Source organism: Hemitrygon akajei, chromosome 5 (assembly GCF_048418815.1).
Source record: "Hemitrygon akajei chromosome 5, sHemAka1.3, whole genome shotgun sequence".
NCBI classification, from domain to species: domain Eukaryota; kingdom Metazoa; phylum Chordata; class Chondrichthyes; order Myliobatiformes; family Dasyatidae; genus Hemitrygon; species Hemitrygon akajei.
Window position 1 is genome coordinate 187,798,335 of NC_133128.1, and position 18,378 is coordinate 187,816,712.

General features: G+C 43.5%; 1 protein-coding gene across 1 annotated transcript in view; it reads right to left on the minus strand.

The window, feature by feature from the left end:
- Positions 1-18,378, minus strand: part of lrp2a (low density lipoprotein receptor-related protein 2a) — a 396,886-nt gene that overhangs the window by 71,860 nt on the left and 306,648 nt on the right. Inside the window, exons 57-58 of the mRNA XM_073047514.1 lie at positions 18,137-18,253; positions 3,846-3,983 (exon numbers count right to left, since the gene is read on the minus strand). Of these exons, the coding sequence (XP_072903615.1) occupies positions 3,846-3,983; positions 18,137-18,253 (255 nt within the window). The remainder of the gene's footprint in view (positions 1-3,845; positions 3,984-18,136; positions 18,254-18,378) is intronic.

The following is an 18,378-nucleotide window of genomic DNA, read 5'->3' on the forward strand; positions in this document are numbered from 1 at the left end:
GTGAAGTATGTGCAGTGAGAATTATGATTGAGAAGGTGCTCAGGAAGCTTAATGGTCTGAGGATGGATAAAACTCCTGGACCTGATGGAATGCACCCTCAGGTTCTGAAGGAAGTAGCTGGAGAGATTGCGGAGGCATTAACAATGATCTTTAAAGAATTGATAGATTCTGACATTGTACCGGATGACTGGAAAATTGCAAAAGTTACTCCTCTATTTAAGAAGGGTGGGAGACAGCAAAAAGGAATCTATAGACCTGTTAGCCTGATATCAGTGGTTGGGAAGTTGTTGGAATCAATTGTTAGGGATGAGATTACAGAGTACCTGGAGGCACATGACAAGATAGGCCTAAGCCAGTATGGTTTCCTGAAAAGAAAATCCTGGCTGACTAACCTACTGCAATTTTTGGAGGAAATTATGGGCAGTGTAGACAAAGGAGATGGAGTAGATGTAGTGCATTTGGATTTTCAGAAGGCCTTTGACAAGGTGCTGCACATGAGGCTGCATAGCAAGATAAGATCCCATGGAATTACAGGGAAATTACTAGCATGGGTAGAGCATCGACTGGTCGGCAGGAAACAGAGTGGGAATAAAGGGATTCTATTCTGGCTGGCTGCTCATTATCAGTGGAGTTCCACAAGGGTCAGTGTTGGGACCGCAGCTTTTTATGATGTATGTCAATAATTTTGATTATGGGATTAATGGATTTGTGGCTAAATTTGCTGATGATACAAAGTTAGGTGCAGGAGTGGGTAGTGTTGAGGAAATAGAGAGCCTATAGAGAGGCTTAGATAGTTTAGGGGAATGGGCAAAGAAGTGGCAAATGAAATACAATGTTGGAAAGTGTATGGTCATGCACTTTGGTGGAAGAAATAAATGGGCAGACTATTATTTAGATGGGAAGATAATTCAAAATGCAGAGATGTAAAGGGACTTGGGAGTCCTTGTGCAAGATATCCTAAAAGTTAACCTCCAGGTTGTGTTGGTGGTGATGAAGGCAAATGCAATGTTGGCATTCATTTCTAGAGGTATAGAATATAAGAGCAGGGATGTGATGTTGAGGCTCTATAAGGCACTCATGAAACCATAGTTAAGAGTATTGTGTGCAGTTTTGGGCTCTTTAATTTTGGAAAGGATATACTGACATTGGAGAGGGTTCAGAGAAGATTCATGAGAATGATTCCAGGAATGTAAGGGTTACCGTATGGGGAATATCTGGTAGCTCTTGGGTTGCATTCCCTGGAGTTCAGGAGAGTGATGGGGGATCTCATAGAAACATTCTGAATGTTAAAAGGCCTACAGATTAGATAGGTAGGGGAGTCCAGGACAAGAGGCACAACTTCAGGATTGAACGATGTCCATTTAGTACAGAAATGCAGAGAAATTACTTTAGTCAGAGGGTGGTAAATCTGTGGAATTTGTTGCCATGAGTGGCTGTGGAGGCCAAGTCATTTAAGGCAGAGATAGATAGGTTCTTGATTAGTCAGGGCATCAAAGGGCATGGGGAGAAGGCAGGGGAGTGGGGATGACTGAAAGAATTGGATCAGCCCATTATTGAATGACAGAGCAGTCTTGATGGGCCAAATGGTCTACTCCTGCTCCTATATCTTATGGTCTTATGAAATGAATAAGCAGTCAACACTGTTCCCTTCCCCTCAACTTTTTATTCTGGCATCTTCCAAATTCCTTTCCAGTCCTGAAGAAGTGCCTTGGATTGAAGATGTTTATTCAATCCCATTGATACTACCAGATCTGCTGAGCTCCTTCGGTAGTTTGTGTGTGACGTTCTGAATGTTCTATGCACAATATCTCCATGAGTACCCAGTTGAAAACTAAAAATTGAAGAGGAAACTGTATTCAATTTAATGCAAAACTCTCAACTGACATGGCCCTTAGAGTCTGAAAAAAGACCTGGATATGTATGGTGTGCTGCTAGTTTGCCATTCACTACCAAATGTGGCTTAATAATGGACAATTGTTCCCTGAAATCTGCCACAATAACTCACTTCTCCAAGATCACTTCGAACACAAAGAGAAACTACAACTTTTCTGATTCACTAACAACCTTTCCTGTCTCTCAAAGTCCAACCCTAGTCCCCACAGTGAGATGTGGAAATGGGTAAGACTCACAACAGGGCTCTGGTGAAACTATTGGCCAATTCCCTGTACAGTGGATGCAATGGACTACAGAAACAGTGATGAACTCCAACCAGACCATTGACTTTGGACAATGGAGATGGGAGGTTCCTATGTTCCGCTGGGAGCTAAGGGCTCAAGCAAAACAACCTGAGAGCTGTGTCTCAGTTCCCTCTTCCAATAAGGTCAAGCAATTTGGATATTTTATCGGGAACATTAAAACCATCTAATTATCCATCCACAGGCTATTCTTTCTTTTGACCATTAAACTTTTTAGAAAGTTGGACCACATGCAGGAGGAAAGTATTAAGTGTTAGCTGCTCAGTTACTCTGCATCATATCATATCTCTGCTGTTCTAATATTAAGGCCTTGCTCATATGTGTCCCAGTTTGACACAGAGTAAATCATCCTACATCATGGAACATCAATTACCAAATTAACACTCTTAGAAATTGTACCAGAAAGAAATTACTTAAACTTCTAGTGGTGATTGTCTGTCATGTCCAATGATGACCCGAGACCTGTGCAGGAGGGTTTTTAAAGTGGAAAAGCCATTGCACTGGGCAGTTCCTCTCTCTCAACCTCAGAAGTCCAGGTCCAGTGGTACAAAGAAGCATCATAAACTGGGGGTCTTCCTTGGATCATGGATGATCATGATGTCTCCTGTGCCTTGTCGTGCCCTTGGCTCTCCACAGAGGATTGCAGTACTGCCTTCCTGCCCATTGGATCTCATCCACCCAGTCTGCCAGAGCTGACTAGGACAGGTGCATCTCTATATCACCAGGGAATGAGGTCCATCACTTTAGTCAACTTGTCGAAGTGGTTACCAAGGTGTGGCCTCTGTTGCATGCAAACAGCTACTTGGAGTCACAGGTGAGAGCTGAGTGTCCAGTGGGGATCAAAGGTGAGTGAAATGTCTCAGAATGGACAAGACAAGCCACTTCACCACAGGTGCTACCCCTCCATGGACACCCTATTCTAGTAGGAGATCACCATAGCCTTGAGTGAGATTATAACACCTGTTGTGAACTAAGTTGCATGGATGGCTACTGAGTACTAGAAAATCTAATTTCACATTGGTCCACATTGAGAAGATTTTTTTATCTCTAACTTCTTGAAGGCCTCCAAGAGGACCATACAATGTTGTGATTTGGAGGCTTGCATGCTTCCATGACATGGAGAGCAATGGTGGCTGCAATCAGGGTTTATGCTATGGCTCTTTGTAGGGTCACCCATGCCAAACTAGTCAAAAGGTAGAGGCCAGACTAAGAGAGGCCACCAGTTCTCCAGGTTTGGGGGTTCAGCCCAGGGCTAACAACCCTGACTGGTAAAACAAAATGATTAGGGAAACAGCAGTGAAGAATCCTTCTACATATGAATGCAATGGCATTCCCGAGTCACCATCTGGGATTTGCATTAGTGACCAGTAGTGAAAATTGAGAGGAAGCTAATGACACAATGAAGGAAGCCCTGAGCATTGCCAGAGAAGGAGGACCTTCATTGCTGCCCTAAATGCCAGTGGTGTACTGGCCAGTAAAAAAAAAACTTTCTTCATGGGCTTTAGAAATAGAATTACTCCTCATTTTTTCCAACAAACCAATAATGTTGATAATTCAGTTATGGAAGTACTGATTAACCTGCTTTGATGTTATGACAGACACTACTTCATGAAGAATGACCATTTCCTTAAGTTTACTTGAGTAGCTTACCACAAAGGTGGAGCTCTTCATCAGATCCATCACCACAGTCATCGTCTCCATCACACTTCCAGTTTAGATATACACAGACATGATTCTTGCATTCAAACATAAAGGGTGGACAATAGGTTCCATTGGGGTAACGAGTTGCTATACAGGTAGAGGACAAACATGTACAGCTATGATAATTAATTTTCAAAATTGTGAAATTGAAATAAATAAGTTAATCTCAATAACTAGTTATTAGATTCCTGAGAAAATCTCCACAAATTTTTTTCTTTTAACTATTATACTTTACCATGAACAACGTTTGTAATTATTGTTTGTAATTTGCAAGAGAAATAAATGCCTTATAACTTTTGAATACCAATTTATGAAACATGATTCAGGAGGCTGAAAAATGAGAAATGTCACAGCCTTGATGAAAAATGGATACAGCAAGATAAGGTGAGAAAGTTCAAGAAAGAACAACCTCATATAGAATTACAGACACTTGGACAAGTGTAAATATATCAGAGAAAGAGCGCATCAATTTGGTCAAGTTGGTGCGGTCTTTTATTGGTTGTATTATGGTTCTCAGTCTATTATAGATTTCTTGAGTACTCCTGCAAGAAAATGAAGCTCAAGAGCTGTATAGAGTGACCAATATATACTTTGATCATAAATTTACTTTGAACTTTGAATTTACCTTGAAAGGTACATGGTTGGAAATTAGGCTATTGAGGATTGCTAAGATGTGTGAAAATTGACTGTAAAGTTGAGGAAGTTTGTGAATGTGCCAACCATTGTTTCACAGGCTTTTGCCCATGAGAAAAGGAAAATCTATAGGAAGTGAAAGTGTGTAGATATCCAATCAGGGACATGTGGTACCATTGAGCAGTCAGAAGAGACAAGCAGTTTGAGGACAACACATGGCTCTTTGATCAACCAGAATTAGGATTATTATCCCTGACATATGCCTTAAATTTTATAGTTTTGTGGCAGCACTACAGTACAAGGCATAAAAATTATACAGACAAATAACTGTGCAAAAGGCAAGGGTATTTGCTGTGGACCTATGAAGATTGTAACTTATGTATAGGCACAAAGGATAACATAACATGTGGATGGTTCAGCTGATCACCCTATAAATACTATAATCTGTCTGAGTCTGTTTGCTCTAAATGAGATGGACAATCTTTGACACCAAGTGGACCAATGCTGGATCATTTTAATTTACGAGTGAAAAGGTCAATTGGAAGAAAGTTATCCCAAAGCCATGCGACTTAAGTCATTAATAGTTCCAAAAAATGACTAAACTTTGGCTAACTAATAATCATCCTGTTCCAGCTCTCCCTTCTTTTGGCAACAATTTCTTTCCTTAAAACTAATTCTAGGTGGTGGGCTGGAGATGCGTCTCTACCAAAGTAGGTATAATATAATGTGTTCTTTCTCTCCACTATCCTGAAGATCACCCTTAGGTAAGGTGTAGCACCTATTTAGCTCCCACTTCATTCCCGATCAGGGTCACGTGAAGCCATGGGAGCAAGTGGCAGATGGTCATATGAGCTGCTGGTACAAATCACAAGTCCTGGTTATGTGACCACGGACACCAGGCAGACAAACTCTGAATAGTATTGATAATGGCTGGGGTAGCCAGTCTTGTAAAGACACTGCCCTGAAGATGGCAATGGCAAAGTACTTCTGTAGAAAAAAATGCCAAGAACAATCATGGTCATGGAAAGATCATGATAACCTACGTCATATGACATGGCACATGATGAACGAGTAATAAGTAATACAGCCTTAAGGCAGTCTCAAGCAAACTGCTCTTTTTGAAGTATCAGCAAATCCAGAAGAGAATCTTTATTGTTGCTTGCAATGAATTGTCATCTACTTATCCCTTTATCACAATATAAATTTTGAAACAATCTGCTTTGCATGTAATACCCACTCACTGGATAAATTTGTGCTTCATCAATGAAGCTAAGTTATTTAAGCATTTTTAAACTGGATGCAAGTACCAGACATTACAAGGAGGTTCACATTAAAATTACAATAAAAATTTGAGACCAGGGATTATAATTAATATCACATAGCCTTGAAGAAATACTATTATGACCCTAAGAAGAAGGAGCAGAATTAGGCCATTTGGCCCATCATGTTTGTTCTACGATTTCATCATGGCTGATCCAATTTTCCTCTTAGCCCCAATCTCCTGCCTTCTCCCTGTATCTCTTCATATACTGACCAGTCAAGAATCTATCAACCTCTGCCTTAAATATGCATAAAGACTTGGGCTCCACAGCTGCCTGTGGCAAAGAATTCCACAGATTCACCACTCTCTGGCAAAATAAATTCCTCCTCATCTCCGTTCTAAAAGAATGCCCCTCTATTCTGAGGCTGAGTCCTTTTGTCTGAGACTTCCCCACCATAGGAAACATCCTATCCACATCCACTCATCATGGCCTTCATCATTCGATAGGTTTCAATGAGGTCACCCCTAATTCTTCAGAATTCTAATAATGACAGGCCCAGAGATTATAGAAAATGTTTGAAGAATAATTGCATCATGAAACACAAACTTCAGTATAGATAATGATAAGGTAGAGCCATTTGGCAGGATATTTAAGTTGATTACCAATTCCTTGCTTGAATGATGGATGATGGATTGATTGAGATACAGCACAGAATAGGCCCTTCTGGCCCTTTGAGCCACGCTGCCCAGCAATCCCCAGAATTAACCTAGCCTAATCATGGGACAATTTACAATGACCAATCAACCGATGAACCGGCACATCTTTGGGTTGTGTGAGGGAAGTGGAGCACTTGGAGGAAACCCATGCAGTGTTGGGGAGAACATACAAACTTCTACAGAGAGCAGCGGGAACTGAACCCAGGTTGCTGATACTGTAAGGCATTGTGCAACCACTATGCTACTGTGGTGTCCCATGAAAATATAAACCAGATTGATGAACAATGAATTCTGGAAGTCCAAATGTAAACAAAGTAATACCATAGGTTAAAAAGCCTATAATCAAGGCAAATCAGCATTCAAATCTAGAAGAAAAGAACTGAGAAAAAAGATTTTAAATATAAATCTGCCATCTCCTTATCCCCCATTATTATTTCTCCAGCCTCATTTTCTGGTGATCCTATATCCACTCTCATCTCTCTTTTAGTCTTTTACATACTTGAAACAACTTTTACTATCCACTAGCTTGCTTTCATATTTCATCTTTTTTCTTCTAAAGACACTTTTAGTTTCTCTCTTTTAAAGCTTCCCAGTCATCCATCTACCCACTAACTTTTGCTTTGTTGTATGCCCTCTCTTTGGCTTCAACTTTAGCTTTGACTTCCCCTTTCAGCCACGGTTGTAGTCTTTTGCCATTTGAATGTTTCTTCATTTTTGGAATATATCTATCCTGCACCTTTCTCATTTTTCCCAGAAATTCATCCCATTGCTGCTCTGTTATCATCTCTAGCACATCATCTCCTTCCAATTTACTTAGGCCAACTCATCTCTTATACAGTTGTAATTTCCTTTACTCCACTGAAATACTGCAACGTCAGACTTAGGAGGAAGGATGGTACCTAATGGCGACTCCTTTGCTTGCATCTTCGGAAACAGCTCTATTTCTCCCTTTAATATCTTTATTTTTTTCTTTCAGGGTTCTTTTGAAGACATTGACTTGGAGTTCCACGCAAGCTTTGGTTCTTTGCGGGAATGGGACCCGCTTTCGGAGTTCCACGACTGGCTGCTATTCAACATGCCAAGGGTTTGGCCTGAGAATATCGGTGTTTGGAAACCTAATTTCTCGGGGCTCTGAAGACGGGCGCATCAAGGGTCAGTGTCACGGCCAGAGACTCGTGTGTTGTCAGGGAGGCCGGAAAATCTTTTGCCATGTGCACCGAAGACCCGAGGTCTTTGCAATCTTTGGCACAGAGCTCGGAAAAAGTGACGAAACAGACTTTTAAGATCGTAAACCAGCGGGTTGTTGTTAGGTCTCCCACCTGCTGTGAAAAAGGGGGACACCTCCCTCTCCCTTGCCTGGGAGAGAGAGAACCTGTGGGTTGTCGAATTTGGAAGAAATGCGGAATTTCTGGGGTAACTGCAAGGTTTGTGTCTTTGCTATCGCTTAGCACACACTTGGGCTTGGTGATTGTACTGATGTGCGTTTAATTTTGCTGGTGGGGGAAGAGGGGATTGCTGCCCACTGTCGCTTACACATGGGAGGGGGGCTGGGGGGGGTACTTTGCGGTTCTCATGTTTAACTGTCGTTCATTCTTTGGGGCACTTCCCTGTTTTCATAGAAACATAGAAAACCTACAGCGCAATACAGGCCCTTCGGCACACAAGATTGAGCTGAATATGTCTCTACCTTAGAAGTTACTACGCTTACCTATAGTCCTCTATTTTTCTAAGCTCCCTGTACCTATCTAAAAGTCTCTTAAAACACCCTATAATATCCACTTCCACCACCATTGCCGGCAGCCCATTCCACGCACTCACCACTCTGAGTAAAAAATTTACCTCTGACATTTCCTCTGTACCTACTCCCCATCACCTTAAACCTGTGTCCTCTTGTGGCAACCATTTCAGCCCTGGGAAAAAGCCTCTGACTATCCACACGATCAATGCCTCTCATCATCTTATACACCTCTATCAGGTCACTTCTCATCCTCCATCACTCCAAGGAGAAAAGGCCGAGTTCACTCAACCTATCCTCATAAGACATGCTCCCCAATCCAGGCAACATCCTTGTAAATCTCCTCTGCACCCTTTCTATGGTTTCCACATCCTTCCTGTAGTGAGGCGACCAAAACTGAGCACAGTACTCCAAGTGGGATCCTATATAGCTGCTACAAAACCACTCAGCTCCTAAATTCAATTCCATTATTGATGAAGGCCAATACACCGTACGCCTTCTTAGCTACAGAGTCAACCTCCGCAGCTGCTTTGAGTGTCCTATGGACTCAGGTCCTATGGATCTCTCTGATCCTCCACAATGCCAAAAGTCTTACCATTAATACTAAATTCTGCCATCATATTTGACCTACCAAACTTATCTGGGTTGAACTCCATCTGCCACTTCTCAGCCCAGTTTTGCATCCTATCAATGTCCCACTGTAAACACTGACAGCCCTCCACAACACCACCAACCTTAGTGTCATCAGCAAACTTACTAACCCATCCCTCCACTTCCTCATCCAGGTCATTTATAAAAATCACGAAGAGTAAGGGTCCCAGAACAGATCCCTGAGACACTCTACTGGTGACCGACCTCCATGCAGAATATGATCCGTCTACAACCACTCTTTGCCTTCTGTGGGCAAGACAGTTCTGGATCCACAAAGCAATGTCCCCTTGGATCCCATGCCTCCTTACTTTCTCAATAAGCCTTCCATGGGGTAACTTATCAAATGCCTTGCTGAAATCCATGTACACTACATCTACTGCTTTTCCTTCATCAGTGTGTTTAGTCACATCCTCAAAAAATTCAGTCAGGCTCATAAGGCACGACCTGCCCTTGACAAAGCCATGCTGACTATTCCTAATCATATTATACCTCTCCAAGTGTTCATAACTCCTGCCTCTCAGGATCTTCTCCATCAACTTACCAACCACTGATGTAAGCCTCACTGGTCTATAATTTCCTGTCTATCTCTGCTCCCTTTCTTGAATAAAGGAACAACATTAGCAACCCTCCAATCCTCTGGAACCTCTCCTGTCCCTACTGATGATGGAAAAATCATCGCCAGAGGCTCAGCAATCTCCACCCTTGCCTCCCATAGTAGCCTGGGGTACATGTCATCCAGGCCAGGTGACTTATCCAACTTGATGCTTTCCAAAAGCTCCAACTCATCCTCTTTCTTAATATCTACATGCTCAAGCTTTTCAATCTGCTGAAAGTCATCACTATTATCACCAACAGCCTTTTCCATAGTGAATACTGAAGTAAAGTATTCATTAAGTACCTCTGCTATTTCCTCTGGTTCCATACACACTTTCCCACTGTCACACTTGATAGGTCCTTTTCTTTCACATCTTATCCTCTTGCTCTTCACATACTTGTAGAATGCCTTGGGGTTTTCCTTAATCCTGCCAGCCAAGGCCTTCTCATGGCCCCTTCTGGCTCTCCTAATTTCCTTCTTAAGTTTCTTCTCTGTTAGCCTCATAGTCTTCTAGATCTCTAACATTACCTAGCTCTCTGAACCTTCTGAATGCTTTTCTTTTCTTCTTGACCAGATTTATTACAGCCTTTGTACACCACGGTTCCTGTACCCTACCATAACTTTCCTGTCTCATTGAAATGTACCTATGCAGAACTTCACACAAATATTCCCTGAATATTTGCCACATTTCTTCTGTACTTTTCCTTGAGAACATCTGTTTCCAATTTAAGCTTCCAATTTCCTGCCTGATAGCCTCATAATTCCCCTCCTCCAATTAAACGCTTTTCTAACTTACCTGTTCCTATCTCTCCCCAATGCTACGGTAAAGGAGTTGGAATTGTGATCACTATCTCCAAAATGCTCTCTCACTGAAGATCTGACACCTGACCAAGTTCATTTCGCAATATCAAATCAAGTACAGCCTCTCCTCTTGTAAGCTTATCTACATATTGTGTCAAGAAATCGTCCTGAACACTCCTAACAAACTCCACCCCATCTAAACCCCTTGTTCTGGGGAGATGCCAATTGATATCTGGGAAATTAAAATCTCCCATCATGACTACTCAGTTATTATTACACCTTTCCAGGATCTGTATCCCTATCTGCTCCTTGATATCCCTGTTACTATTGGACAGCCTATAAAAAACACCCAGTAAAGTTATTGACCCCTTCCTGTTCCTAATCTCCACCTACAGAGACTCCGTGACGTCCCTCCGTGACGTCCACCTTTTCTGCAGCTGTGACACTATCTCTGATCAACAGTGCCACATCCCCTCCTCTTTTGCCTCCCTCCCTGTCCTTCCTGTAACATCTAAAACCCGGCACTTGAAGTAACCATTCCTGTCCCTGAACCATCCAAGTCTCTGTAATGGCCACCACATCATATCCCCAAGTACTGATCCACGCTCTAAGCTCATCCACCTTGTTCACAACACTCCTTGTGTTAAAATAGATACATTCCAAACCTTTGGTCTCTGCGCGTCCCTTCTCTATCACTTGCCTATCCTCCCTCACACGATGTCTCCTATCTTACTCTATTTGAGAGCTAGATGCCTCTTCCCCAGTCTCTTCAGTTTGGCACCTGAGAACATTTCTATCACATACAAACCTTTGATTTCTGTCCACACAAGCAGTGTTCACATGACCTTCCCCCACCTCACCATCTGCTCTAACACTCTGGTTCCCCTCCCCCTGCAAATCTAGTTTAAACCCGCTGGAGCAGCACTAGCTAACCTAACCACAAGAATGTTAGTCCCCTTCCAGTTCAGATGCAAACCGTCCCATTGGAACAGGTCCTACCTTCCCTGGAATAAAGCCCAATTGTCCAGAAACATGAAGCCCTCCCTCCTGCACCATCTCCTTAGCCGCATATTTAGCTGCATTATCTTCCTACTTCTAGCCTCACTAGCACGTGGCATGGAGAGCAATCCTCAGATTGCAACCCTGGAGGTCCTGCCCTTCAACTTTGCATCTAACTCCCTAAACTCTCTTTGCAGGACCTCCTCCTTCTTCCTATCCACGTCATTGGTCCCTACATGGACCTCGACATCCGGCTGCTCACCCTCCGTCCTGAGAATACTGAGAACTCAATCCGAGATATCGCGGACCCTGGCATCAGGGAGGCAACAGACAATCTGAGATTCTCGATCTCTCCCACAGAACCTCTTATCTGTCCCCTTAACTATCGAATCCCCTATCACTACTGCTCTCCTCTTTTCCATCCTTCCTTTCTAAGGGTCCAGTCTCAGTGCCAGAGACGCGACCACTGCAACTTGTCCCTGGTAGGTCGTCCCCACCAGCAGTATCCAAAACGGAATACTTATTGTTGATGGGAATAGCCACAGGGGTGCTCTGCTCTTCCTGTCTATTCCCCTTCCCTCTCCTGACAGTCACCAAGCTACCTGCCTCCTGACTTTTAGGGGTGACTATCTCCCTGAAACTCCCATCTACTTCTGCCTCTGCCTCACAAATGATCTGACGTTCATCCAGCTCCAGCTCCCTAACTCGGTTGTCAGGAGCTGCAGCTGGATGCACTTTTTACAGGTGTAGTCATCAGGGACAATTGTGCTGTCCCTGACTTCCCACATCCTGCTCGACTGCTCTAACTGCTGCCTCTATTACCTACTCCTAAGTTAATTAAATTAATTAAAGGAATTTACCTGGCCTTACCTCACTTGGAGCAATCTCGTCCTTAGCCTCTGCTTGCCGAAGCCTCTTGAGCCAAAGCCTCAAAGCTCCACTCCTACCCTAAGCCACTCACACCACTGGCCGCTCCTCTTCAGTTACCCCTCCTTTTATTTGTCCCTACCAATTATCTCTCGAGCCCTTCGCTCCTCCTCTTCCTGCTGCAATGGTTTCTCGATCACACTGTCCCGAGTACCCGCTGCGTGCACCTTTTTAAAGCACGCTCACCTCAGCTGCTTTCCAGCACTCAGCGCTCTCACATTTTCATGGATGGTTGCGAAGAAAAAGCATTTCAGGATGTATATTGTATACTGTTCTCTGATATTAAACTTGACCTTTGAACCCTATCAAATTTCAAGTTGAACTCAATCATATTGTGATCACTGGTTCCTAAGGGTTCTTTTACCTTAAGCTCCCTAATCACCTCTGGTTCATTACATAACACCCAATCCAGTACAGCTGATCCTCTAGTAGGTTCAATGACAAACTGCTGTCAAAAGCCATCGTGTAGGCATTCAACAGACTCACTCTCTTGAGATCCATTACCAATCTGATTTTCCCATTGAGCTGCATGTTTAATCTCCCATGACTATCATAACATTGCCCTTTTGATATGCCTTTTCTATTTCCCATTGTATTCTATTGTCCACATCCCAGCGTCTGTTGGGAGATCTGTATATGACAGCCATCAGGGTGCTTTTACTCTTAACTATACTGAATTGATTTTATTTCTTACATCCTTCACACATAAAAATCTCAAGATGGTGCCGTGTACAGCAGCTGTGTTGCGAGCTGCATTCCAAATCTACAGTATACTACTAATTTCTACAATTTTCTTAGCATTTTCTGTTCAAGTAGCTGATAGTCACATCAGATATGACAGACTGACCCTTCTGAACATTGGAAAGACAGTATTTACCCACTATGTGCTGCCTTTCCTACATTGGGAACTCATGCTTGCGCGATCCATGGGAGACTCATCTCTTACACTGCCACTACCTCGGAAGAAGTGCCGGAGGTGAGGGAGAAGGGCCGGTGTCCTGGTGAGGCTGAGACAGTGTGCAAATCGGCCACCACTCCGTAGCATACTCCTGGCTAACGCTCAGTCCCTGGACAACAAGCTTTGCGAACTGTGAGTCAGAATCTTCTATCAACTGGAAACAAAGGAATGCAATGTTTTGTGCCTGGCTGACAGAGGAGATTCCGGGCCATGCTATTGACCCCTTTGGGTTATCAGTGTTCCAGGCGGACAGGTCAAATAACCTCTCTGGGAAGAGTAAAGGAGGAGGGGTATGTTTCGTGGTCAACCATGCATGGTGTGACCCCCAGAATGTGCATGCCCTCAAATCCTTTTGTTCCCCAGATCTGGAATACCTGGTGATCCTGGGCAGACCCTACTGGCTGCCTAGGGAGCTCACAGCTGTTATCATCAGAGCGGTGTATGCTCCGCCACAGGCTGATACTGACCTGGCTCTCAATGAACTGTAGGAGACCATCAACACACTGGAGACAGCACACCCAGAGGCTGCCTTCATCGTCACCAGTGACTTTAATCGAGTGTCGCTGACAAAAATCTCTCCGAAGTTTTGTCAGCACATCCAGGTGAGCACTCGTGGATATAAGACACTTGACTACTGGTACTCTCCCTTCCTCAACACTTACAATAGACAATAGGTGCAGAAGTAGACCATTCGGCCCTTCGAGCCTGCACCACCATTCTGAGATCATGGCTGATCATCTACTATCAATACCCGGTTCCTGCCTTGTCCCCATATCCCTTGATTCCCCTATCCATAAGATACCTATCTAGCTCCTTCTTGAAAGCATCCAGAGAATTGGCCTCCACTACCTTCCGAGGCAGTGTATTCCAGACCCCCACAACTCTCTGGGAGATGAAGTTTTTCCTCAACTCTGTCCTAAATGACCTACTCCTTATTCTCAAACCATGCCCTCTCGTACTGGACTCTCCCAGCATCTGGAACATATTTCCTGCCTCTATCTTGTCCAATCCCTTAATAATCTTATATGTTGCAATCAGATCCCCTCTCAATCTCCTTAATTCCAGTGTGTACAAGCCCAGTCTCTCTAACCTCTCTGCATAAGACAGTCTGGACATCCCAGGAATTAACCTTGTGAATCTACGCTGCACTTCCTCTACAGCCAGGATGTCCTTCCTTAACCCTGGAGACCAAAACTGTACACAATACTCCAGGTGTGGTCTCACCAGGGCCCTGTACAAATGCAAAAGGATTTCCTTGCTCTTGTACTCAATTCCCTTTGTAATAAAGGCCAACATTCCAATAGCCTTCTTCACTGCCTGCTGCACTTGCTCATTCACCTTCAGTGACTGATGAACAAGGACTCCTAGATCTCTTTGTATTTCTCCCTTACCTAACTCTACACCGTTCAGATAATAATCTGCCTTCCTGTTCTTACTCCCAAAGTGGATAACCTCACACTTATTCACATTAAACGTCATCTGCCAAGTATCTGCCCACTCACTCAGCCTATCCAAGTCACCCTGAATTCTCCTAACATCCTCATCACATGTCACACTGCCACCCAGCTTAGTATCATCAGCAAACTTGCTGATGTTATTCTCAATGCCTTCATCTAAATCATTGATGTAAATCGTAAACAGCTGTGGTCCCAATACCGAGCCCTGTGGCACCCCACTAGTCACCACCTGCCATTCCGAGAAAAACCCATTCACCGTTACCCTTTGCTTTCTATCTGCCAACCAGTTTTCTATCCATGTCAATATCTTCCCCTCAATGCCATGAGCTCTGATTTTACCCACCAATCTCCTATGTGGGACATCAAATGCCTTCTGAAAATCGAGGTACACTACATCCATTGGATCTCCCTTGTATAACTTCCTGGTTACATCCTCGAAAAACTCCAATAGATTAGTCAAGCATGATTTACCCTTGGTAAATCCATGCTGGCTCGGCCCAATCCTATCACTGCTATCTAGATATGCCACTATTTCATCTTTAATAATGGACTCTAGCATCTTCCCCACTACCTATGTTAGGCTGACAGGACGATAGTTCTCTGTTTTCTCCCTCCCTCCTTTCTTAAAAAGTGGGATAACATTAGCCATTCTCCAATCCTCAGGAACTGATCTTGAATCTAAGGAACATTGGAAAATGATTACCAATGCATCTGCAATTTCCAGAGCCACCTCCTTTAGTACCCTAGGATGCAGACCATCTGGACCTGGGGATTTGTCAGCCTTCAGTCCCATCAGTCTACTCATCACCGTTTCCTTCCTAATGTCAATCTGTTTCATTTCCTCTGTTACCCTATGTCCTTGGCCCATCCATACATCTGGGAGATTGCTTGTGTCTTCCCTAGTGAAGACAGATCTAAAGTACTTATTAAATTCTTCTGCCATTTCTCTGTTTCCCATAACAATTTCACCCAATTCATTCTTCAAGGGCCCAACATTGTTCTTAACTATCTTCTTTCTCTTCACATACCTAAAGAAGCTTTTGCTATCCTCCTTTATATTCCTGGCTAGCTTGTGTTCGTACCTCATTTTTTCTCCCCGTATTGCCTTTTTAGTTAAGTTCTGTTGTTCCTTAAAAATTTCCCAATCATCTGTTTTCCCACTCACCTTAGCTCTATCATACTTCTTTTTTTTAATGCTATGCAATCTCTGACTTCCTTTGTCAACCACTGTGGCCCCTTTCCCCCCTTTGAATCCTTCCTTCTCCGGGGGATGAACTGATTTTGCACCTTGTGCATTATTCCCAAGAATACCTGCCATTGCTGTTCCACTGTCTTTTCTGCTAGGATATCCGTCCAGTTAACTTTGGCCAGCTCCTCCCTCATGGCTCCATAGTCTCCTTTGTTCAACTGCAACACTGACACCTCCGATCTGCCCTTATCCTTCTCAAATTGCTCCTACAAAGTTTCTCAAAAAAATTCTACAAAGCTCTCCTTCGCCTAGCTTTTGGAAATTCAGATCACTCTTTGATTCTGCTTTTGCCAAAGTACAGGCAGAAGCTGAAACAAGAGGCAGCCATAGTTAAAACTGTCCACTGTTGGTCCGACCAATTGGCCTCCATTCTGCAGGACTGTTTCAATGACGTCGACTGGAATGTCTCCTGTGATGAGGATGTCTCTGAGTTCACGAATGAAGTCAGGTGATACATCCGGAAGTGCATCAACGATGTTGTCCCCTAGAAGCCGGACAGGGTCTTCCTGAACCAGAAACCCTGGATTAATAGTTCCGTGAGAGCAGTACTTACCACATGACATAGAGCTTACGTTGCTGGCAATCAGCTAGAGCTCAAGAAAAGCAGCTGCGATCTGCTCAACACTATCAAAGCTGCAAAACAATACAGGGAGAAGACCGAGTCAAGATTCACAACGAATAGCATGCCTGACTTGTGTTGAGGGTTGCATACCATCACAGACTTCACAGTCAGACATTGTGGTGCTGCCAACATCGCCGCCTCTCTCCCAGATGAGCTCAATCACTTTTACGCTTGGTTCAACGTCGCTAACTCTGAGCCTCAGAGGAAAGCCACCGCTACAACTTGCAACCTGGTCATCTCCGAGGCCTTTGTTCTACTGCACTCCATCGTGCCCAACCATTCACTGTGTAAAGGCTGATTTATACTTGTGCGTAGTAGCCGACGCCGCAGCCTTCGTAAGTGGCCTGCGCCGTTGTGAGCATTTATACCTGTGCGTTGGTGTGTTTGCGTCGCTCTGCAATTCACCACCAAAACACTAGTTGGCGGTGGGGTTTGTAATGGTGACTGAGCGCATCATGTTGGTGTTGGAGCTAATAAATGTTGAACAAAGGTTACTTAGTTATTGAAATTACTGCAACGCAGAAAAGAGAGAAGACGTCGGAGGAGATGGTGTGTACGACCATTGAACGGATTGAGGCAGAAGGAGGGTGAATTTTCTGTGCTTGTCCGGCCACTGAGAGACATGGATGAGGAAATGCATTTCAATATCCTCGGATGTCAGCAGGTAGATTTGACAATTTGGTTCATCGTTTCCAACCATTTATTTCGCATCAGTGTACGCACAGTATGCCTATAGACAGGAGGAAATGCGATGCTACCAAGCGGACCAGTCACAGTTGTTGTGGTCTGCGTTCCTGCGACGCGCAGTTACAGTTTTGGAGAGGTGCGTGTCAGGCTATGGCGTAGGGTACAGCGTAGGTTATGTGGCTACACTGTACCTACGGTGTTCATTTGACACAGAAGTATAAATTAGCCTTAATTGACTGTTCTTCTGCTTGTACAATCTATAGTGATCACCAAAGCTGGGTAAATAAATTAGTGCCTGTATAGTCAGGGAAAGTTAACCCTGTCTTTGAAGTGATTTATCACATACCGTAAACACATAGAATTCTCTAAAACTCCTTAGAGAATTATTTAAACTCTGCTCTCTTGCCATTCTACCCTCTTAATGTCATTGTTAATTACCTAAATAACTTCATTTGTCAGTAATGTGCTGTACCATATGAAATGGGCGATCGCAGTCTTTCCATGGCCATAATTGTTCTTGGCAGAATTTTCTATGGAAGTGCTTTGCCATTGCCTTCCTCTGGGCAGTGTCTGTCCCAAACCATTATCAATATCATCTGCCTGGCGTCAACGGTTGCATTACCAAGATTTGTGCCACGCAGCATCTGCTCCCATAGCTTCATGTGACCCTGATCAAGGGGGCTAAACAGAGCTAATCCTTGCCTAAGGGTGACCCAAGGCTAGTAGAGGGAAGGAGCACCCTATACCTTCTTTGACAGAGACGCATCTCCACCCCATTAATAACATCTGTATGAATAAGACTGGTTAGTCGTAGGTGGAACATTAACTGTTCTTATAGCGGTTAAGTTTTATGCTGCATAGTTCCAGCAAATTGTTTGGCCTCATTATTCACCAGGTGACGATATCAACACTCTGATATACATATATGCTTTTAGAAAGAAAACTTACGGCAAGTGATTTCATCTGAGAAATCTTCACATTCAGCACTTCCATCACACGTGTACCTTTCCGGAATGCAGTGACCGCTAGCACATTCAAAATATCCAGGAAGGCATGTTAGCAACTCTGTTAACAAGAAATGGAATAGCCAACAATGATCCGTATACTTCAAAATTAGATGATTTGAGGCAAAGTAACAGAAGATGTGATAAACTTGTAAGACTAAATAATCTCATTTGTATATTTCCACA